Source organism: Atheta coriaria, unplaced genomic scaffold (genome assembly GCF_025399875.1).
Source record: "Atheta coriaria isolate IRGN ID8LTWV9N9 unplaced genomic scaffold, Caltech_Dcor_3.1 hic_scaffold_7_pilon, whole genome shotgun sequence".
In the NCBI taxonomy this organism is placed as follows: domain Eukaryota; kingdom Metazoa; phylum Arthropoda; class Insecta; order Coleoptera; family Staphylinidae; genus Dalotia; species Dalotia coriaria.
In genome coordinates, this window is record NW_027045449.1 from 5,559,075 (window position 1) to 5,582,197 (window position 23,123).

Consider the following 23,123-nt stretch of genomic DNA (forward strand, 5'->3'; position numbering starts at 1 on the left):
TGACCAAATATCATGATTAAAAAAGCACCTTGCAAATGATTCAATGTTAAAACAATATTTGATTGTAAATTCATATTGATTGATTTGCGTTCTCTTGAGTTATATTGATAAATGTAAAAATCTTTCCATTTTTCAATTAAACCAGCAAGCACCAATTTTTCGATAACATCATCAAAGTACTTCTTAAGAAGAAAATTCTTTGAGAAAATAATTTGGTAAGTGTTCACAAATGCCTCGTTCTCAAGATAATAAACTTTACTTGTTCCATCCGGGTTGGTTAGTTCTGGTTTTTTATAATAATACATTAAGTATTGCTTTCCTAGAATTGATATTGCTTTACCATTCGCCACCATATCTCTCCAAAAATCCATTGTTGCATCTTTGGTTAAACAATTATACTTATTGTATACTACTAATTCTGCATCATATTTCGGATCTTCAAAAAACTGTTTGACGTAGGCCCGTCCTCCAATGGGCAATGGACTTTCGACTATCTCTTGGTAAGTAGACATTTGATGTTCATACTTGGGATGAGTTAATACATCAATCAAAGCACTTTGATATAAACCTCCAATAATAACCATGAATAATGTGTAGGATATGAATGCCAAACGGTTGGTAAATAAACTCGGGTGTTTTCCAACCGAAGCAGAAAGTGTTATCTGAACGGATAACAAAATGGCCGCTCCAAGTGTCTTCCAATGTGTGTCATTTCCATTGAAATGTATTATATTACTAGCAATCCAAACAATTACACTTATTACCATCAAAAGTCCTAATAATACAACCAAAAATAACCAGTGAAAAACAAATAAAACAAGCGTCCAATCACCAACGCGTTTTGCCCTTGGTACAATCCAGTACATTTTTTCTGAGAAATAATTCAAAGAAAAATCAAACTCAAATAAGCGATCTTCACGCATCTCAACTGCTCCGATTCCAATTCTGAAACGATCCACTAACAAATTGTAAAGTATTCCTGACCAGTTACCATCATTTTGCACGGATCCCCATTTTAGAGTTGCGTTATGATAGAATATCTCAAATGTTATATTAAGCTGTTTTTGTAATTCTTCAAGAATTAATATTTCAATGCCTTCGGTCGCTGAGATTACAAACGGAGGTAAATACATTACCTCAGTACGAATCGAACAATTCAATTTAGCGTAATTTGTAGTGTGTCGATATACATCCATGAGAAATTCACCTCTTGAGCAGGTATTTAGCAAGCGTAATATTGGTTGCCTACCACAATATTTTGCTTCTTTTGCGAATAAATCAAATACATATAACTCGAAAACGTCTTTTTCTGATGGAATCAAAAGTGTTGCAGAGTATTTTGATTGATTGTATGCAATTTCCAAAATTTTATATGCCATAGTCCAGGTATTAACTGTATTGTTAGGTGGATTTGTGTAAAATAAAATAAACTCCGCCGAGATATTGTAGGATGACAAAAATTCCAGTTTCTCTAAGTTGTCACTAAAGTCTTGCAGATTATCAATAAACATAAGGTAGATATGAGTTAGACGGAGATTTGTATAATAGTTTTTATAGACTCTATCTTTTGGTTCTTTTAAATCGCATCTTTTTACGCATATATCCACTGTATTCATTTTGTTTTGAGTTCCATTAGTTATTGCTAAACTAAACGAAGTTTTCTCAACGTTTTGCTGCAGTATATTTATTACAGTAGTCATTATAGTATATCCATCAGTTTTGGTTATGTTGCAGTTTATGATAGTGATGAATTTCATGGTTTTTGCGATCTCGTGGGTTAAGTTAATAAGACATTTACTTGCAGATGAAATGTTTAATGAAGTAGATGGAGTGAATATCGAATTATTGTTGCAGATTGTCATATTTACAATATGTAAAATTATCAAGTATTTTAAGAGTTGTGTTACGGCACACATGTTGAGAATTACTTTTGTATTAACTAGTAACTGGGGCGCAAGGGCCGTGGGTGCCAACTGCCAACCTCCCTTCACGTGGTGCGCCCTGATTTCGACAAACGAGGCTCTGGCGACCGAATATGAGGCGGTATAACCTCACTTTCACCACGTCAAGTGCGGGACATCAACAACATCGTCAAACATCCAGGTACACTGAGGCGGGTTTGACGCTCCAGCTGGCAGCCCCAGCACCAAACTCGGGTGCAGAAGGCTAATAACCTACTCACCCTAAATCAAACCTATTACTGAAACTTCAACTAAGCAAACCCGGACGGATAATACGAGGACGACCCTGGCTAATACTAAACACAAGATACGTTTCGGCTGCTGGAACGTGCAAACGTTATACGAGAGCTCCAAATTGCAGCAGGTAACTAAGGAATTTCTCAAATATAATCTACATATTTTAGGTATATCAGAAGTACGTTGGTTGGGGAAAGGAGAACATCCCACACAAGGTGGAGAACGACTACTTTTTAGTGGTAATGAATCTGGAAAACACGAAAGCGGTGTAGGATTTCTACTCAGTAAACATGCTAAAAAGAGTCTAATCTCATGGACACCAATAAACGAAAGAGTAATAACAGCAAGATTCTACACCAGGTTCAGAAAAGTAACTTTTATCCAATGTTACGCCCCAACCAATAACGCTTCTAAAGAGGATAAAGATGAATTCTATGACATCCTCGAGAAAACTATAAAAGACGTAAACAGCGGTGACATAAAAATTCTCATGGGCGACCTTAATGCGAAAGTAGGCGCTCAAAACGAGAATTTGGAAGAAATTATGGGAAAAAACGGCGTTGGGCAGATTAACGAAAACGGCACATACTTCACACAGTTCTGCTCCAACGCGAACCTGGTAATAGGGTACGCTGTTCCCCACAAACAGATTCACAAGACAACGTGGGTCTCGCCAGACAAAAACCCACAACCAAATCGATCATATCACAATCTCTAGGAAATGGAGATCGTCATTACTCGATGTGAGGAACAAGAGAGGTGCTGATGTAGCCAGTGACCACCACCTAATAGTTGGCACATTGAGAATAAAACTAGCAGTACCCAAGCAACCAGCCGATATGAAACGAATAAAACTAAATATAGAGAAGCTACGCATTCCACAAATAGCAAAATCCTTCAAGGAAAAAATGCAAGAGACAATAAACCAAAAATCAGCACAAAATGGGAAAATATGGCCGACAACATCATTGAAGTCGCCAAAACAACAATTGGAGTGAAAAGCAGGCAAAGGAAAGAATGGATCAGCGAAAACACGTGGTTGCTGATAGAAGACCGAAAGAGGAAAAACACCTGCTACTCCAAAATCTTTCGCAAGAATATAGGCAGCGGCACAGGTAGAGTACACAGGCCTTTGCCAAAAGGTCAAAAGGGAAGCCAGAAGAGACAAACGCAGGTGGATAGATGATATTTGCAGACAAGCAGAAGAAGCAATGCTCAACAACAACTCGAGAGAACTTTACAACCTCACAAAGAAACTGGCCAATAAGTACTCTACACGCACACACTTCATTAAGTCAAAAAACGGCCGCCTGTTAGTTGAGTCAGACAAGCAGCTCGAAAGATGGAGGGAACATTTCTCCGACATGCTCAGCGCAAACGAAACAATTAACTGGGAGCCAGAGAATAACCCAGGTAGACAACTGAACATTGACTCGAACCCGCCTTCAGTCGCGGAGATAACTGCAGCTATAAAGACGCTTAAGAACAACAAAGCAGCAGGAGCTGATAACGTTCCAGCGGAACTACTAAAAGTAAACGCCACATGGATGGCAAATGAACTATACCACTGTATTAAGGAAGCATGGAACAACAACAAGATTCCGACCAAGTGGAAAGAAGGGCTAATCATCAAGCTTCCCAAAAAAGGTAACTTGACCGAGTGTAACAACTGGCGTGGCATAACGCTATTAAACACAATTAATAAGATTATCGCGAAAATCGTCCAAACAAGATTAGCGGAAACTATAGAAAACACCCTGCGCCCGAACCAAGCAGGTTTTCGGCCGAATCGCTCATGCATCGATCATATCAATACCCTTCGTATAATTATCGAGCAATCAGTAGAATGGCGATCACCACTATTCATCGCCTTCATCGACTTTGAGAAAGCATTCGACAGCCTGAACCACGACGCTTTATGGAGGATCCTTAAGTCGCGAGGTGTACCAACAAAGATAATAAGCATCCTGCAAGAACTCTACACTGATGCAAACTGCAGTGTGTTACACAACGGTGAAAAAGCGAAAGTTTTACGATACACAGAGGAGTAAAACAAGGATGTGTCATATCCCCATTACTATTTAACATCGCCTTAGACTACATACTAGCAAAGGTAGACCAGAACAGGGATGGGTTGCGCTGGACACTAACCTCGCACCTCAGCGACCTGGATTACGCCGACGACATCTGCCTGATGTCACATACGTTCGAAGGCGTGAGCCGACAGCTAACAACATTAGCAAGGGAGGCAAGTAAAATTGGCCTAAGAATAAATATTGCCAAAACAAAAGAAATGCGTATAAATACAAACAACACCTTAAAACTCCAAATAGATAATACGGAAATAGAAGAGGTCAAGGAATTCCTATATCTAGGAAGTATAATTGACATAAAAGGGGGGACCGACGCAGATATAAACAACAGAATAAAGAAAGCCCAGCAATCCTTCAGAATGCTGAGCACAGTATGGAAGTCAAGCGTCTATACACTAAGAACAAAACTGCGCATATTCCGCACAAATGTAAAATCCACCCTTTTATATGGATGCGAAACATGGAGGTCAACGAGCTCAAGCACACACAAACTCCAAACCTTCATAAACAAGTGCTTGAGAATGATCTTGCGCATATTCTGGCCAATGACAATCTCCAACGATGAGTTGCACCGTCGATGTGATGAAACTCCCATTATAAATCAAATACGCAAGAGAAAATGGGGTGGATTGGGCACATCTTGAGAAGAGACGCCGGAGATATCGCCAGAAATGCGCTAGAATGGAACCCACAGGGGAAGAGAAGGGTTGGTAGACCGGCCAATACCTGGCGAAGATCCACAATAGAGGAGCCCGAAACCAAAATATGGGCTGAACGAAGCAAAGGCGGTTGCCCGAAACAGAGTCCGTTGAGGGCGCTTAGTGAGGCTCTATGCTCCACATAGGAGCCAAGAACATTATATATATATATATTAACTAGTAACTAGTAAAAGTTGCTAAAATTGCTAAATTAAACAAAAAATTATTTTTTGTCGACATGAAAATTGAATAAGTGATGGCCGCAGCACAATATTTCCTGTTTTATGGTGTTTTATTAGTTAAATTATAGTTGTTAACCTAAAAATATTCAAAATACATTTAATAACGTGCAGTTTAGATAAAGTCTTTGTTTTCTTTGTGGAATACGTAATCCATATTATTAATTTTTATATATAAATATATTTAAATTAAAACCTTATAGAATTACAATTTTTATTTGAGTTAGACATGTTTCGCCTCGAGAGTATCAAAAGAACTAAATTGTTATTTTTGTATGGAACTGGATGTTTTGTGTGTATTAAGTATTTTTATCAGTTGTAGTGCGTGTGTGTGTGTGTTTTATGGCAAATGCATTTTGTTAAGTGGTTTAAATATTGAAAGAAAAACATAAAAACGCTACTTCAGATTCCGCTTCAATAGATTACTAAACACGTCATTAAATAAATTAAACTACAACACAGAATGCAACAAAATTATTAAAATTCAAGCACACATAGAACAAATAAACTACAAAATATTAAAACAAATCTACAACAATAAATAGCACGAACACAACAATAAACAATACAAAAACAAGTATTATGTAGAATTAAAATATTATTAATTCACATTTCTTATTTACAACTTCTACTTTATGATTTTATAAATAAATACTTTTTTATTTTCAATATGCAGAATATTTTTAATCAAAATCATAGCATTATTATCATCATACACTTCGCGTAATCGCATTATCTTCCCCAACAAGCGCAGTTTTTCCTCTCTCCATCTCTTTATTCCCTACACACATACACACACATCTTCGCGTTTTCTGCGTGCTTCTCACATCTTTCCGCTTCCGCGCTGCGCGCTACTTGATTGTAATCGTAATCCTGCGTGCCTCGTTTGCCGCCGCCGCTTATACTTTGCGCATTTGTTGTTGTTGCGGGCGCGCGTCTTGCGGCATTTAAAATGTCGACACTGATGTTCCACATCAACAGCCGCCGACCGCCCCCACGGTCGCGCGTATGCCGCTCGCAGGAGAATTAAGGACGATCTCGCCGGGTGGCGCAGCACGCAGCGCACAGCCTTAATGAAGGCGCGCGAGGCACGTGCATGAATGAATCAGAAATCAAGAGATTCAAGAGCTTTTGCAATACCACCGCCGCCGTCGCTTGTTGAAGCTTGTGTTTGTCGTGTACGCACTTCAAGGCGACACCAACGACCGCTGGCTGGAAAAAGACATCGCTTTGTCGGTTGTAATTACGCTCACAGAACAAACGTTCATGCTTTTGTTGAAATTTTAGATGAATTCTATTTAACTACCTACCTTCTTTTGCAAGAGCACAAGCGGTAAAAAATGTGTTTACTTAAAACCATATTTAGACATAAAAAGTTACATAAAATGTTTTATATTAGCAAAAGTGCTAATGAACCTAATGCTGCCTCATTCATTTAATGTGATATAATGTATTTTTGGTAATTTTCTTCATTTTTTATGTGATTCCAAATTGCTTGCAGGGAATAATAAACATTAAATAAAAATTATTTCAGGAAGAAGGTAATACTGAACAGATGTGCCACTCATCAAAATGTGTCTTAAACAACAATTAAAGTAGTACTTTTTATAGCTGTCATTTAACTGTCATACTTTTATAGACCAGAAACATTAATATATAAAACTTAATTTTTTTTACTTCCATCTTTAAAGTGTCAATTTCCACGGTTTTGAGACGCAAAAAGTAGTATTTTATACACGAACGACCAAAGCCGTGACTAAAGTACTTTAGTCACCGGTTTTAGTCACAGGGTGAAACTTGCGCCAAGTACAACTAAGCACGCGGTTCACTTAGCGCAGCTCTTTTATACCTGCGTCCTACCCACACAAAATGGTGGGGGAAAATGCGTCATTGGGATTCTGTAGTTGGTCTTGCCTAAGGGTATGTGATGCAGGTATGAAGACAAACATAGAAAATACCAAAAAGGAAAATCTAAAATACCGAAGCAGATGTGTTCGTGGAGTGTGCCTCATTATACCCACGCCATCATGTTCAAAGTGGGCATTGGGTCCAAGTATTCAATAATTCTCCTTTATCTCAAAATCATTTATTAAATTAAAAAGTAGTCCGAGCCCACACAGCAGAATAAAGCCATCACAATGCGCATCGATTATAATTGAAGACAAGCCCTGTTTTAATATTTAACTCCATAAAGGCTTCTTTTTGTCTTAATTGTATTGCGGTTTATCTCGACGGCGGCGTTTTGTTAATTAATTATTGCCCCGAGACGCATCGCCGGCGTTCATTATACAGACAATGCAAACAATATCTACGAACTACAAGATCATAATAATCATAATAACGCGCTATAAAAGGAGTCGTCATAATTTGCCGTTTACGATGCGAGTTTGTGCTCAAAAAGTGCTTCGCCATTGTTGGGACAAACATGCGCCATTTTGTTGCCTTTTGTAATTATTTCTAGCGTTGCCCGATGCGCGATGAATGCCAATTTTCATACGCAAAGGATACGTTTAATAGCACATGTTAAAATTATTACAATGTTTGTGTTGAATATTTCAAGAGTTGTACATGCAAAAACATGATGGTTTTAATTCTGTCTGTTTATCTACTGTAATATGTCGTAAAATGTTTTATTTCTTGCTTTTTGAGTACTTTTACACATGTCAATAACTTGGCAGCAAGAAAAATTACATACAAATCAAAAAATCCATATTTTTAACCTCAATTTCAAGTTTAACTTGAATTAAACTAAAAGTATTAGTTTACAGATGGCGCTGGTAACATAGTTTTTGTGAAATTTAAAGTTTCAACCGGTTCCAACGCTTCGGATGCCATTTATTAGCGCGCTAGGTGGTTGCCAAGTGTGTCCGTGACCCTCAGGATGGAAATTTCGAGTCCTGCGTGTCGAGGTGGCAGGATGAAAGGACGGGTTTCACTCGCATGCACACGCGACGCGAATTAATGCCGCATTAAAGTTTACGAGGGGTACTTTGCCCTCCTCGAAAGTTGCCCAAATATCATTCCACCGCACCGTGCTCTTGTCGCCCTGCTGGCCACCTTTCATCTCATCATCTCGGTTTACATCTGGCGATCCAGCGTGATGCAGAAGAAGAAAACCAGCGAGTGCTGGATGTTGACTCACAACTCCAACTCTTTGGTGCCCAGGTCATGTGAAACATGTCATTTGGATATAGAGTTGCGTTCCACCAGCGGAACCTGCAAGTTTATTATAAACGAGTGCCGCCGGATATGGAGATGAAGTGCTGGCAGTTGTAGGTGCACAAATGTTTGGTGTATGTTGGGTTGCGTGCAAAACAGCGTGAGGGTAATCGGAATGTCGCTCATTAAAAGAAGACGCTCGTTCCGGCACGAGTTGGACATAACCCAACATGTCCAAAAACGTGTCTGACGTTTGTCCAAACATCAACCTCACGTTATGACTGCGACGGGCGGAATTTTTGTAATGTGGGTTGCCTGGGATGTAAAACCACCAACCGCAAGTGATGCTTTTAAAAGTCAAACAGCTTCGGACTTTGGAATTTGTTGATTCAACCTGCTTGCAAGCTAGTTCGTCCTTTTAGGTTAATTACAGGTTAATTACACCAGGATGAGCTGTACACGTCCTTTTGATTTGTGCACGCCAGCAATATTAATCCTATGCTAGCGTGATATTGCAAAAGTGTTTGCATATTTAAAAATGTATTTTTAGTGGATATGAAATATTTATGAATGTTTACAGAATGTAAATAATTTTCAAACCTTTTAAACGCATCTAAAATTTATGCTGCTTGATACACACCTTACTTTAGAGTGGTTGTAATATTGGTTGCCTATATTAAATCACCGAATTTGTTTAGAAATTCAGTTTAAATATACATTGACATGTTTATAGCTACTTAGTTATTCGATCGCCGCTAGACGTCCAGACTGATTCAGAAAAGAACCCTGCTCACACATTAAGTCGTAACTTGTGCATATACACACAATAATGCATAAACAATAGCCAGCGCAGCATATTGTGCACCTTTATAGTTTGGCACGCCGTAAACCCGCAACGACACTTATAAATTTTACTAGTTTACGCTACTCGTAAAATATTTAATGTTAGATGCGTTAGCTGCTATCGTTTGTTTCCCATGTTAGGGTATGTGCTGGATTACCATCGTACCAACCACAGATCTGCATGATAACTGTAATCCGATTGTTAGTTTTTTTTTGCAGGTTTTTATGATTTAAAAAAAATGTAATAAAACGTTCACATCGCGATTGCAAAGAACATGAAACAAGCTATACATAATTTGACTCACAAAGCTAAAAAATTCGATTAAAAAATTCCGGTCGCAATTTTTTCCACATCGCGTTTCTAAAATGTTGCTTTCAAATATTTTTCTTGGACCCCTACGAAACGAGTGATCTATTCATGCTGGGACCCTATGCGTGGTCTTTGGCCAAGGGCGCAAAAAGGAAGGAAGCGACGACAAGCACGCTGAGCACGAAAAGAATTCATCAAAGTTTTTTTTTATGAATGAATAATTATGAGTGTCAGAGCGAGGGTGGTATCCCCGCGCATCTTTAATTAACATTTCCGGGGTGCATACTCGGCGGACGTAAAGAATTTTAAACTTAATCTCTAATAATATCTCTTAGAATTACACTAAAATGTTTTATTTTGATTTTTAATCAAAAAGTGTGATTAGATAAACAAAAAATACACTCAGAAGAGAAGAATAGTGCAAATTACAAACGTAAAAAATACGGCAAGAAAGAAACAGAAAAGGAAAAAGCTTCTTGCGTTTGATTAAGATTGATTATCGCAGGCGGCGCGAGTTTTCCCATCGGGTCAGCACATAGGAAAGCATCCTTGCGTTTAATTCGTTTAAGTGTTGCAAAAGAAATGGCACGTGTCGTTCGGTGTTAGGAATTTACTTCATTTTTGTGTTTGGATTTTTCAAATCTACGAAAACAAAATAAATAACAGTAAAATCATAATAATAGTGTAATAGTAAGGTTAGAGGAAGGTAATACATGTTGTGGAATGTAGATGGCACCACAAATAGCTATTTCAACCCAGATAAGAGTAAAATTATTTATAATTCTATTATAATAATTAAGCAGCATTCGCCGGGTCATTTGAATTTATGAACGCGCATTTCATACCTTCGTTATTATTAGGTTTATGTTTTAATATCCATTTGGAATGCATGTAAAAAATAGTGCATAAAACCCGAGTTGAACATAATCAAACATGTAATACGAAATGTAAAACATTAATGCCTCAAACATAAAACACTCACATTTAGATCTAGAGATAAACATGAAGTCAATCCAAATTACACCAAGTGTTTCAAGAAATTTTTATGTAAAAATTATTATATAACCTAAGTCCATAACCTAAAAACAATTCTGTAGGTCTGTAAGTTTGAATTAAAAAGTTTTATTTCATTCAAGTTGAACTTACATATATGATTTGATTTTACTTCATGCAATGAATAATTTATTACACTAGTTCTTCTTGCCAGAAATACGAGCGAAAGAAGAATCGATATAATACTCGAATTGTAGTAAATGAATACGTGGAAATCCGTTCAACCGTGCCTCGTCTCAACGTTAACGATAGCGCCGATTTGCGCGATTGGAAGGATTCGAGGAAAATGAAGAAAATTGAAATGACATCTCCATTTAATGCACTTCTTTGTGAGTGCGAATGTGAGTCGTGTGTCTAGCTGTCTATGTGTTGGAGATAAGGAGGTGCAACGCGGGCTGGAATGCTAAATGCACGCTTCGTGCACTTCGAATTCGGCAATTCGGCAAATCGGCGGATTGAAACAAAAGAACGTCGTAAAAGTTGCATACGACTGAGTTGTGCGCGGATAAAAAAGATAAAACACAAAGAAGTTTACAGTCAAACACACCAAGCATCTAAACATCATGAAGAAAACATAACCAAACTTAATTTAAAATGTCAAAATTTTAAAATTTTAGTATAGTATTGATTTTAATATTATTAAAACATAAAAATAAAATGCATGCGGATGCACATACTGTATATACTTATTTACGTGTTAAACTTTGTAAAATATGCGCCATGTTGGTAACTTCCATATTGTCCCATCTCCATCGGCGAGTAAATGATCCAGAACTACTTGAATCCCCAGTCATGCACAAACTTTCCAGCACTCAACCTAAAATGCACAAAATAAAAACAAAAGTACAATACGTTTACGAAAATCGACATTAACCTAAAATATTTTTGTACTTCCACCAACTGCTGCCATCTATCTTTGACAACTTGAAGTACTTATCCACCAATCTATTATATTATCCCGCTTTTTATGCAAATATTAAATTTCGACATCAATAAAATTTAATCGTTGTATTAAATCAAACAATAAATATTATTGAAACTAGATGAGCGCGAACAATACAATATATTTAATTATCTCAACGATCCGCGCTGTAAGCCATTCATTAGCAATCTGTTGATCATACGAGCATGCGATAACGAGTAATGCGCTGCTGATGATGAATTTGCATTCGGTTTGAATCCTGCTATTACACTCACAATTACAACTCGAAGCATTTTCAATCTGCAATGCAGTGATAACACCAACATAGTATCAATTTTTCAACGCTTCACACTGCTGTGAATAATATAATATAATATAAATTAAACCGCGTGTATTATTTTCATTTTCATCAGGGAAGTTCATCGTTGTCATGGGGAAGTTTTTCATTATGAACGTATTTGTCCAATTAATTTGGCTGCTTTCATTTGCTAATTGCATTTATCGAAATGGAAAGAAAAATATGTATAATTTTTATTTCATTTTCTGCCTGTATGAGAACTGAATAAAAACAAAATATGTTAATTAATTGAATTGTGCATTGTGAAAAACATACGATGTAAAAATATTAATATTTAAAAATGTTATTATAAACAAGCAAAACGAAAAAATATGTTTTTTACATGTATAAAATAAAAATAAATCGCAAAATTTGTTGGAAAGCGCATAACTCAACAACGCCAAGACCAATTTAGCCAATTCTTTTTTTAAAATGTTTGTTAAAGTCCAAGGATGGTTTTTACGGCAGGAAAAATTCGAATAATTGCCGGGAAAACCCTAAAGACCTCTCTTTTCTATAGGATAAATGTTGGCATTGAGATTCAATCATAGTTATAGTTAAATAGTTGAATCCGAGATGGCGCGCTGAAGTGCATTATTAGCAATTCTTTATAATTAATTTCTTTAAAATAAAATTGCGAATCTTATTGATAAAATTGACACATACTATGTCTAGAACAAGAGAGGAAAAACAAATTACACTTTTATTAAACACTACCGGGACGAAGTCGCAGGCAAAAGCTAGTTGACAATAAATTTTTAAAATTTAAAATTCGTTGCAGCTAATAATTTAAGCTAATTTAACTTTCTCTGGCTGATTTGAGAAAAAAATTATATTTTTTTATGCTGGCGATTACACAAATAGAATTGCTTTTCCATAAAAACGAATCAAAATTGAATCAAAATATCTGAATGTTTCACGCAACCTTGTTTCCTCAATTATTAAAGTAAATATTTATAAAATGTGCGTCAACATGTGCTTGCACACATCATGCATGTGCTACTCTGTTGTCACTGGCTTTGGCGCGTCGAGTTTTTTAATTTAATTACGCCGTGGGCGCGCCTCGCCACATTGAACTAATTTTTTACGGTCTCATGTCGGCGAGCATGTCTTCATTACGCCCTGCGTTCGTTACACATTCATTGCGGCGTGTTTCGTTTGGCCCATCGCGCAAAATGTAACACACTCAAAACTACCACGGCGTCGTCCACGCAGCCAGCGACTTAATACGATTTACACTTGTTTTCTATTTGTTCAATTTGTCGCTGTCGACCGAAATGAAACGCAAACAGTATGCAAATTATTGAGTTTAATCGAATTGTCTATGCTGGAATATAAAAAAGGGCTTAGCAAGGCGAAAAACATTATTGTGCTAAAGCAATTAAGGCGAAATGATGGAATTGAAAATGGACGCAAATTGAATTTAATCTTGTTATGACACAAACATTTTGATTAAAATTGTATAAAAATGAATAACAATGAGTTGGAAATTATCTAGTAAATTATTAGAGAGCACCACTTGCAATACTGATATTAGTTGAATTACAGGACTCAAGGATAATAAGTTGAGTTTCAAAATTTTAGAGGCTTCTATTATATTTTGCTACTGTGCGAAAAGCTTCTATAATTTTACGTACAGATGTCGCTTCAAGTCCAGTTTTCACGTTTTTATCGATTTCCCGTCTGTTTGAAAGCTATCATCGTACGCAGTCGTGCAGTCTCGTGGAAAACTCGATATCGCGCGTGTGCGCGGTTTTCCCACCGGTCGTAACGCCGACGGTAGCTTACCCCGTCGCAACGCTTTCCGCAAGCTCCCGGCTGACTTGCGGAGGCTCGTGTCTCGTGTGTAACGCGACGCTGAAACGCTCAGCACAAACAACATCCAAAACATCCCCTAATTCAGTGCAGCAACCACTCCAACTCATAATACTAGTAATAACATAGTCTAACAATATAAGTGCGGTGTATTAGACTAAAATGTGAATAGACCAAGAAAGTGTTGTGTCCTGCTCTAAAATCAACCCTTAAAAGCTCAATACATTAAAATGGTATGGTTATAGACCGATAAAAATAACAATTTCAAATATTTGAGATTTTTTCTGTTTGGGGTGGAAATATAAGTGTGAAAAGTGTAAAAAAATTAGAAGGGTGGTTTTTCTCAATGAATACATAATGGGCCGAGACGAACGGTGCGCTAATGGCAGCGCATCGAGCACTGTTTCAACCATTGAACAAATGTATGTAGATACATAGCAAGAAATTAAACATTCGTTAGATTAATTGATCGATAACTGTAAAAACACTGGCGACCTTGACAAAGTTGGAAATAGTTGGCTCACGAACAGCAAACAACTGCAAGTAAGTATAGTATACATTTTCAACCCTTAAAAACATAAAACCTAATTATTTGACATTTTTGTTACGCGTATTAGAGTAAAATACCACAGTAAAGTTTAAAAAAATAAATCAATGCGCTCTGGGAGCACGTAGTTGGTGGTTTGTGTTTCGTCATGCTTTCAATTTACTAGCGGCGCTTTCTGCTTCTGTCTTGTTTTGCTTTCGCTTCCTTTTTCTGTTTTCGTAGGCGCGTGCCCACGGCGCTTAGTTCCTGCTTAGTTTGTGGTTTACGGAAAGTCGTAAAATATGCCGCATGGTGTGTGCGTGACTGCCATGCACAGTTGCACACAGCGAGCATTATCAGCAGGAGTGGTGTATTAGGGGTGCGGGTAAATGCCGCATATTGCTACCCTTTTGCATTCCACAGGAAAAAACATCGCACAAATAATTGGAAGCGTTTAAAATTTACAAATCTGAAAAAAATCAATGTTTGAGTTGCGGTACACATACCGAACACAAGAATTATGCTATTTTTGTTGGATTATCATTACTATAGCAACGCATTAAATATAATTGGGGATAATAGCACAAATCAGATTTGTAGGACAAATAGGCAGCTGTGGAAGCAAACAGAAGTATTGACATAACCTTAAAAGTGCAGAATAAGGTTACGAATGCTCTAATCTAATTTACAGACATTTGTTAGGTTTGTATACATAGAGAAAACCTAAAATTACAAATTACAAATCGATTTCACCATTTCCATCGATTTCCGCACGAAATAAACAAACTACCAGAACTATTAATATCGCGTTCATCATCACTTTTTCGTTTGTAGGTTGATAGTTTATCGATTCGTACAGTTTCAACGATTTTCTGCTTGGTTTCCGCACGTCAATGCTAATGAAAAGATCATGCGCATCCTTAGAAAGAAAATAAACAAACATTCACGTTTCAGTCTCATTCGTTATATGTACTGCGTATACTTATTTGATACAATCTATTTTAATGATGTAATTTTATTTGCGTAACATTAAACATTGATAAATTTTTTTGAGATTGTTATTTTTTTATTGTGAAAACAATTGCTATCAAAATCTTAATCACCAATTACTCCAGTGTCTGGTGCATATATTTTTTTGACGGCCGTGACCTTATCACATGTCCCCTTTTACTTGTTAGGTGATAACTGATAACGTATTCAGCTGTTAACTGTTTCACGGTGCCACTGCGTGTGCAGGCGCGGATATGGATTAAGGACTCTTGTCCTCTCATGAGTGGATATAAATTATGGCATCTGTTCATAACAGGCAAAAACCACACGTGAAGTCTGTGAATTATTAATTTGAGGTTATGTATAGGTTCAAATGAGTTTAGAAGTGAAAGTTGTTGATATGCAATTACAATACTGCTTAAATAATAAATTATACAGTAACTAATGGTTAATTGAAGGGTGTACACGATGATGCTAATCGTTAATTAATTATTTAATACTATTACATTTACTTAGGTGCAGTTAGTCGTGTGTTATATATATGTACGTGATTTTAATAGCGCCATCTCATTGTGAATTATGTAACTATAAGTATAATTAAATTGTCATAACAACTTTAATCTTTTATTTTACACTTTTCAAGTTATATTTTGGCAATAAAAAGTATCCGATTTCATTTTCCTTACTCGAAAATATTTCTGTACCAAAATTTATCAAAATTGTTTGAAAGTAATTCGTGTGAAAGCATAACAAACATACAAATTCATATCCGTATTTAAAATGTCAGTTAGAATTCTCATATAAGCAAAAAATTACGCAATGTGCTAAAAACAGATGTAAATAAATGCAAGGTGATAGGTCATGGAATTTCTGATAAGGATTAAAAAATTGCATGCCAATAATTATCATATTGCATCATAATTTTGATATAATTAGACTTAACTTTAATTGACGTGCATATCAAAATCATTGAAATTTTAAATTTGCGATTAAAGTATGTAGTAGGAAATTAATTTATCAATGGATTAATTTTTCCTTTTTAAGTTTTTGTAAATTTTAAGTTTCAAAACACAAACTAGATTTGCACTGCTCGCAAATAGTAAACACAAGTCGGATGTCAAACGATTCGAGTCACTTAAATATAAATTCACGCACACACACCGCCACCACACGTCACAATGTCCTTGATAACACGCAAAAATGATACACGGTCGTCTCTCGTAACATCTCACAACTTACAACCGGCTGATTCCTTGATAGCCGTAATGACTTTCTTAAATTACATATTAGTTCAACGTTCATAGTGTATAATAACATAATTAGTTTCCATTCTGTTTGTGTTATGCCGCAGTTACATTTTTCTAGTGCTGGCAGATGAGAGTCATTTGTCTAGCGCACGTTTGCAACTCACGTGCGATTTGTTTCCCCACTTTGCATTTGTTTGCATGCGTGCAAAAAAACAAGCACGTAACGCATTATCAATTCGACGACACACCGAAAGTGCGCTCGCCAAATGTGCGTCGTCAGCCCGAGCCCGACACGATGAGTTGCGATGAGTGTGATTACGACCGGGCTTACTATATGCCGAGTAACGAGTACCGCAACGCGAAATCATGTGCTCGTCCGCGTTCGCAATCAGTAGGGTCCGGGACACGCGGCCAAAAACTATTCGGGCAATTGTTTTTCCGAATTGAACATTAACAAGTCACAACGACTCCAATTTTCTCTCGGCGATAAGAATATTCACGAACAAAAAACTATTTATTTAATATCAACAAAACAAAATATAAAATTTCGTTTTTTATTTTACAGATTTTAAAATAAAAGTGTGTGCGACTTGACGTTCACGCGTCGAGGACTTTGCTTCAGTGTAAAAGTGAATAAAAATTGTTTAAAATCATGGATGGAATTAGCTGGGACTGGGCGATGGGCGGCGTGAATAAGACGGTGCCGCGCAATGCAGGACCCGAGTGCGCCGAGTTCTTGGATCCGACGTATCGGCTCATCGAAACCGCAATTGTTCTTGTCGCCATGGTACTCACGTTTGTGTGGAGCTACCGCAGGATCAAATTGCCCACGCCGACTTCGTATGGTGCGCGGCGTGACCGCGGGGGGCGGCGCACTCTTCTTGTCCTTATGTCGCTCATCTGGGGCATGGAGATTGGCTACAAGTTCTCCTCAAGGACTGTGATATACTTGTTGAATCCTTGTCACGTTACAACTGCACTACAGGTAAGTCAAAGCGTTTTTTCATCATCAACGTTGATTTTATATTCTTTGAATCTGTTAAATGTCGATTCTGACAATAAAATTCCCAATTATATATTTTTTTAAATAAGAAATGTTAAAAATGCATTTAGCGCCATCTGGATTTGAATTATATAACTAAAAGTATGCTTGAATTTCCATAACAAATTTCATTGCTTATTTAAAGCCGTTTTTGTGATATTTTTGCAACAAAAAGTAGTTTATCTTCTTTTCCTTTCTTAAAACTATATTCTATGCTAAAATTTAATACAATTAATGCAGTGGTTTATGCGTGAAAGCGTTACAAACAAACAAACTCGCTGTTTCATCTATAATATTACTCAGTATTAATAAAGGTGAGCCAAAAGTTGTTGCAGGCATTTAGTACCTTCACAAGATAGTTTTACGACGGCCCAATTATAATAGTAGATAATTACATTGGTTTATTGTCGCTTTCATCACATTTTCGTACGTAGCGCACATAAATTGAACGTAGACAAGCCGGTGCCAAAAAAAGTTTGCTCTGCCGCCGCCACCATGGCCGCTAAGCTGCAAAGGTGAATTATTTATGGTGACTCAAGGTATTAAACGCGTTTTACTACACGCTTACGTGCGCTATTTTCGGCTGGCGTGCGTCCGACGCACGGAATTGCGATTTCGTCGTGTTTTCAGTTTTTCGCAACGGGTCTAATGGATTTTCTCATTTATCAACACAATATCTAAGATTTCGTGAGAAAAACATGTGTTTCTGAAATTTTAATGATTTTGTAATTTAATAACATTCGTTTCGTAATGTAATGATAATAGACCTTTGTTTTAATGATGTCGGTTGGTAATTCCGCAAGGTTTTGTATTACACGTTGTTTCTTGCGGTTTCCCAACGAGATTCAACCCCCAGTGTGCGTCTTTACTCACCCAACCTGAAAGGTTTCTTCGTCGAGCGAGTTTCGCGCTGTTTGCATATTTTAAAAGCATTAAAATTCACTTCTATGAATTTCATCATTTAAAATTCAGCTTGTCGGCCATTTTGCGGAATTTCCCTAATTGTCAGAGTTTCAAAGTGTGTTTCAAAGTGATTTCATTGTATAATGCGCTCGATTAGGAGAAAATTACTTACGTTAAGATTTAGAAAATTATCATCTTAAAAATTACAATTTCAAAACTCCCTCATATTATTTCCACACAAAAATTAATTATATTTTATTACTTGGTTAATTGCATCAAGTTTTCAATATGTAAACACGCAAAACTTTATTCATTATAAAGTAAAAAAATATTAATGAAAAAAGTTATCTCCAAAAGACATCTATCTGACATTTGTTGACTTAATACTGCATCGGCCGTAACTAATGAAATTTCGCCTCAATCCATGTCAAAAACGAAGACCTATATCAAGATAAAGTGGGAGTACGGGCGGTACATTCGATAAGTGGAAACGGAAATGAAAGTACGACTGGAAATCGAAGTCAAGTGGGCTTGAGACTCCTTCAAGTCTAATCAGAAAATGATGAAAATCCGACAAGCATGACGCAAATTTATTCATGACGAATCAATGCATGACTAATAATCCATGCGAAAACAATTTTTTTTCACGATATTTTATTACCAATTTACGCACAGATTTATTTTATATAAAGGGTAGTTAATTAACGTAGTCTGTTCATATTTTCGCATCCAGTATCTAATAAATCAGCGGTTTATCCTCCAATTTCGACTCCTAAATGCCATAAAGTGGTGTGAACCGAAAGTAAAACGTAATAAGCTGAGCAGCCTCCGCGTGGCGAAGGCGCTCGTAAATACGGGAATATGAGAAATATCGCATTGGTAGTCCTATCCGATCCGATCTTCAAACACGGCGCGGCCCAACGAGTGCACGCGTTTATTAGGAATTGATTGTAAAATCAATAGAACACACGAATCGCACGGCAAGGACATACGAATGTAATCAAAATGAATAATTTATCAGTTTCTGTTTTTGATACGAGCTGTGTTCACACTTGAAAGTCGCTCAAATTATAATTGTAAAAATTTCCACACGTAAATTAACTTCGTTTTTGTCGTAAAATAAGTTTATGTCTCAATTACCGGCGTCAAGCATTGTTACATTTTTTGTTCGATAATTTTTATGCTCCACATTAATATTATTTATATTCATGGCGGTTAGCGGGCGAATGAAAAATTGCTAAGTGTAAAATGTTTACGATTATGTTCGTAATTTCGAAAATTATTATTTACTTTTTTCTCATTTCCACTTCACTGAATGTGAGGGTGTAGATGCGTTAAATTTAACACTCGCTGAGTTTTTACGACGCCCGCACGTTATAAATACATTCGTGCGAAAATGTGTGAATGCCAGGACACTTATAGTCGAAATAATGGTATAAATAGAAGGGAAAATCAGCGAGTGTAAAATGCAAATTTATTAAACTTAAAAATAGCATTGTGCGATCAATATAGCTGAAGGTGAGAACAAATGAAAGCGTCAGTCTCTTAAAAAAATAATCAATTTTATTTTTTGCGCAAAAACAAAGTGAGACGTATTGCTATCTGGTGGAAAATATAAATGTTTGCTACTCACATTTTATTCAAGCAAATTTCGCAGCTATTGATTTTTGATTTCTGAATTCCAATTGAGTTTCTTCCATTGAAAAAGTTCTGACAGTTGAAACAAAATTAATTCCATTTATGAAAGAACTCTCCCCTTGAATTCGTCCACCCCAGCTGAAAAATATGTGCTGTGGTCTTCAGAATCCAAGTACATAGTAAACTTTTACAAGGCGGTAGCAAAGTGTCAAGTCTCAACTTAAGGCGGCAAAAGTTTACAACCATCGCAATGCTTTGCAAAAAAACTTCAAGAAAGATATAAACACAAAAGTGAACTCAATTTGCTTTAAATATATAAAACTCAGGCAATGTACATGTGTTACGAAATGTATTTTCTATTTCACAGATTTATTTGTTAGCAGCATCACCGAACAAAATGGTCACCGCTGTGTTTCGGTTTCATTTGAATCTTCTCAATGGCCCACTGCTTGCATTCCTCTTTCCCGAAACAGATTCGCGCATCGTAAGTATTACATAACCTATATTCACATTTTAACCTATCTTACCGCATAAGAAAACAAACTTTTCAACTGACTAAGCGATTTCGCCTTGATTCGTTTTCTGATGACAAATTACCCTTCGTGTAAAAACTCCATGTTTCATGATAAATGATCCAGAAACGCCTTGAATGGGTTCTGGTGCCTTTTATGCATGATCCTAATCTTTAAGAAGACAAATCTGTGAATAGGGATTTTGAAGTGGAGTGATTTTGTGCTTGCAGCTACCGTTGGAGGCTGCCATCTATTGGATTCAACACGGAATGATGTGTGTCGTGCCTTATTATCTACTGCGTCTCGGAGGTATATTTATATTTACCAAAATAAAAATCTCTTCTTATTTAATATTGCATTAATTTCTTATAGGAGTGTACAATGTTGAGGAGTTCTCAGATTTCAGTTGGAATGTTTTGAGTTATTCCATCAACATAATCTATCATTTTGCTCTCTTGCAAGTCTTTGCCATTGTGAGTATAAAATTTAACCTAAAAACCTGAAAAATCTAATGCGTTGTGATTTATTTGTAGCCAACTGAAGTTAACCTCAATCACATGATCTGCCCAGCCATCTTGGATCCATTCGGTGGTCCTTATTATCGCATAGCCGCTTTCTTTCACCAGGCCATTTTGTGCCCGTTGCTGTGCAAGCTTTTCATCGCCGTGTCGGCGTTCTTCCTCACCAAGTTCCGCCCGACGAAAGTCAAGCAAACGTTGTGTTGCGAAGTGGCTGCTCCCAACTCAAACGGAGACACTAGCGAGATGAGTAATCATCTGCATCGCGACTAAAAAGTCCTTAGACTAGTTCTAGATAGGCCTAGACATAGACCTAAACCTAGACAACCACTGAAGAGGCAAATGAACAAAACTTTTTGATGAGAAATGCAAACCGTTTGCTATAATTTTAAGTTTTACCAAAGATACAAGTTTGCTTAGCAAAAAACCTAGAAAACTAGCTACAAACCAAATAAATAACCTCAAAGTTTACATTTTAATAAGCAGTTTGCGTTTGAAATTATAAAGCATTAGTTTGACTGAGCATATTTTAATTAAACAATTGGAAATTGTTTCTTTAAAAACAAATATTTGCGAGTAGATAACTCTTAGTGAAAATGCAATAAAACGAGACGAGAGCCTTCTTAGTCGTCCTAAGTAATATAGAAGAAAAAAGTCATTAAATTTAAATTTAAACTAAAAAAAATTTAAAACATTGGAAAGTTAACTTGTAGAGAAAATATAAATTAAAATGTCAATTCATTATGATTAATATCGCTTTGTTAATCGTAATAAAACGATAATAAGCTTAACTAATTCGGATAAAATTGAGAATTTAAAAGGACGAGAAATGATAAGCTCAAAAAATCAATTAAAACAAAAGAGCATACCAAATTAAAACGTTGTTTAACATATAAGTTGTTAAGTTATTAGTTATATCGAACTTTGTTGGTTGTTAATAATCGTTTGAATGTTAAAACTCACGGTTTTGTAGATGCTCAAGCAAAATCATTAGAAATCATTCCATGAAAATGTCGCATTCACACGACAAAGAATGAATCAATATCATTATGATCAATGATTCCATGTCGAAACATTCCATTACAACACTTTGGTTCTATTTATGATCGCGTTCAATGTTAACGACACGTGTAAGCAGTACTTACTTGCTAATGAAAACAATAACATAATTATGTATTGTAGTCGAACGCAATTAGCGTAGCAACGATCGAAGCGATGATAACGAGTAGACGACGATTAGATAATTTTGGGGACATTATAGGTCATGCGAAGTTGGTTGAGATTTGAGGAAACTATACAAAAAATAAAAACAAAATAGTAGTGAGAGTAATTTCTAGATAGGTAACTAGATGCGAATATTAAAAAGTTGAATTGATTGCCATCAAGCCAGAAAAATGTATTTATAACCAAATCTTACACATCTTAACCTCTGAAGTCACTTTTGAGGTTAAGTATGAAATTCTGGCTGAGCTTGTAAGGAATAACGTTGTTAACTTTGCTGAAAGTAGAATGAAAATGGTTGCGAGAAAGTTTCGAAGGCAAACACTGCAAATACACATAGTAATAATAAACAAACATAAAGTCCATTGATAGTTCTATGATGTACAATTATTACACAATGCGTAGCGCTAAGAATTTGCAGTCAAAGACGAAGAATAATAATTTTTGTATTCGAAAGTAGATGTAGCAGAGAATCGATGTAGTTATGTATAATTCCAACAATCCTCTAATATGCCTAATGTCCAAACTTCAACCTTGAACTTGTGTTGGCGTTTTCTTGTGTTGTACAATATTGTCTAAGCAGTTGTTTGATATCTACAAGTTTTTACATTTGATGTAAACCCAAGCAGCGTTTATCAAAACAAATACTACTTACATATTCAAAACGAATCTACTACAATGCAATGCGTTCGAATCTCGCTTGTTGTACACATTACATTCTATCACCAAAGAGTTGTAAAATTGTATATTAATTAAATAAAAATTACTTATCAAAAGTTATTTCAAATTTTTAAACGGCACATTTTGAAATGTGTATGCGTAGTTGCCTCCATAATTTTAACTTAACTTGGATTTGCTG

At 36.3% G+C, this 23,123-nt stretch overlaps 1 protein-coding gene across 2 annotated transcripts; it reads left to right on the forward strand.

Annotated features, from left to right (window-relative positions):
* The first annotated feature begins 13,585 nt into the window (after nt 1–13,585).
* Nucleotides 13,586–23,040, forward strand: LOC135796012 (transmembrane protein 164-like). Of its 2 annotated transcripts, XM_065307871.1 has the most exons (6): nt 13,586–14,210; nt 16,996–17,415; nt 20,381–20,497; nt 20,756–20,834; nt 20,898–20,998; nt 21,059–23,040. In XM_065307871.1, exons 2-6 carry the CDS (start codon nt 17,083–17,085, stop codon nt 21,314–21,316), a joined length of 888 nt encoding a protein of 295 aa, XP_065163943.1. In that variant the 5' UTR covers nt 13,586–14,210; nt 16,996–17,082; the 3' UTR covers nt 21,317–23,040. The 2 variants fall into 2 exon arrangements, with proteins under 2 accessions (XP_065163943.1, XP_065163942.1); XM_065307870.1 differs by lacking the exon at nt 13,586–14,210 and having other exon boundaries at nt 16,678–17,415.
* The last annotated feature ends 83 nt before the right edge of the window (nt 23,041–23,123 follow it).

Bases quoted from the DNA above. Each gene is read 5' to 3' on its own strand.
- LOC135796012 (XM_065307871.1), top strand. From the start codon at position 17,083: ATGGATGGAATTAGCTGGGACTGGGCGATGGGCGGCGTGAATAAGACG. The intron at 20,835-20,897 runs GTATATTTATAT...AATTTCTTATAG, and splicing joins TTATCTACTGCGTCTCGGAG to GAGTGTACAATGTTGAGGAG. The intron at 20,999-21,058 runs GTGAGTATAAAA...ATTTATTTGTAG, and splicing joins TCTTGCAAGTCTTTGCCATT to CCAACTGAAGTTAACCTCAA.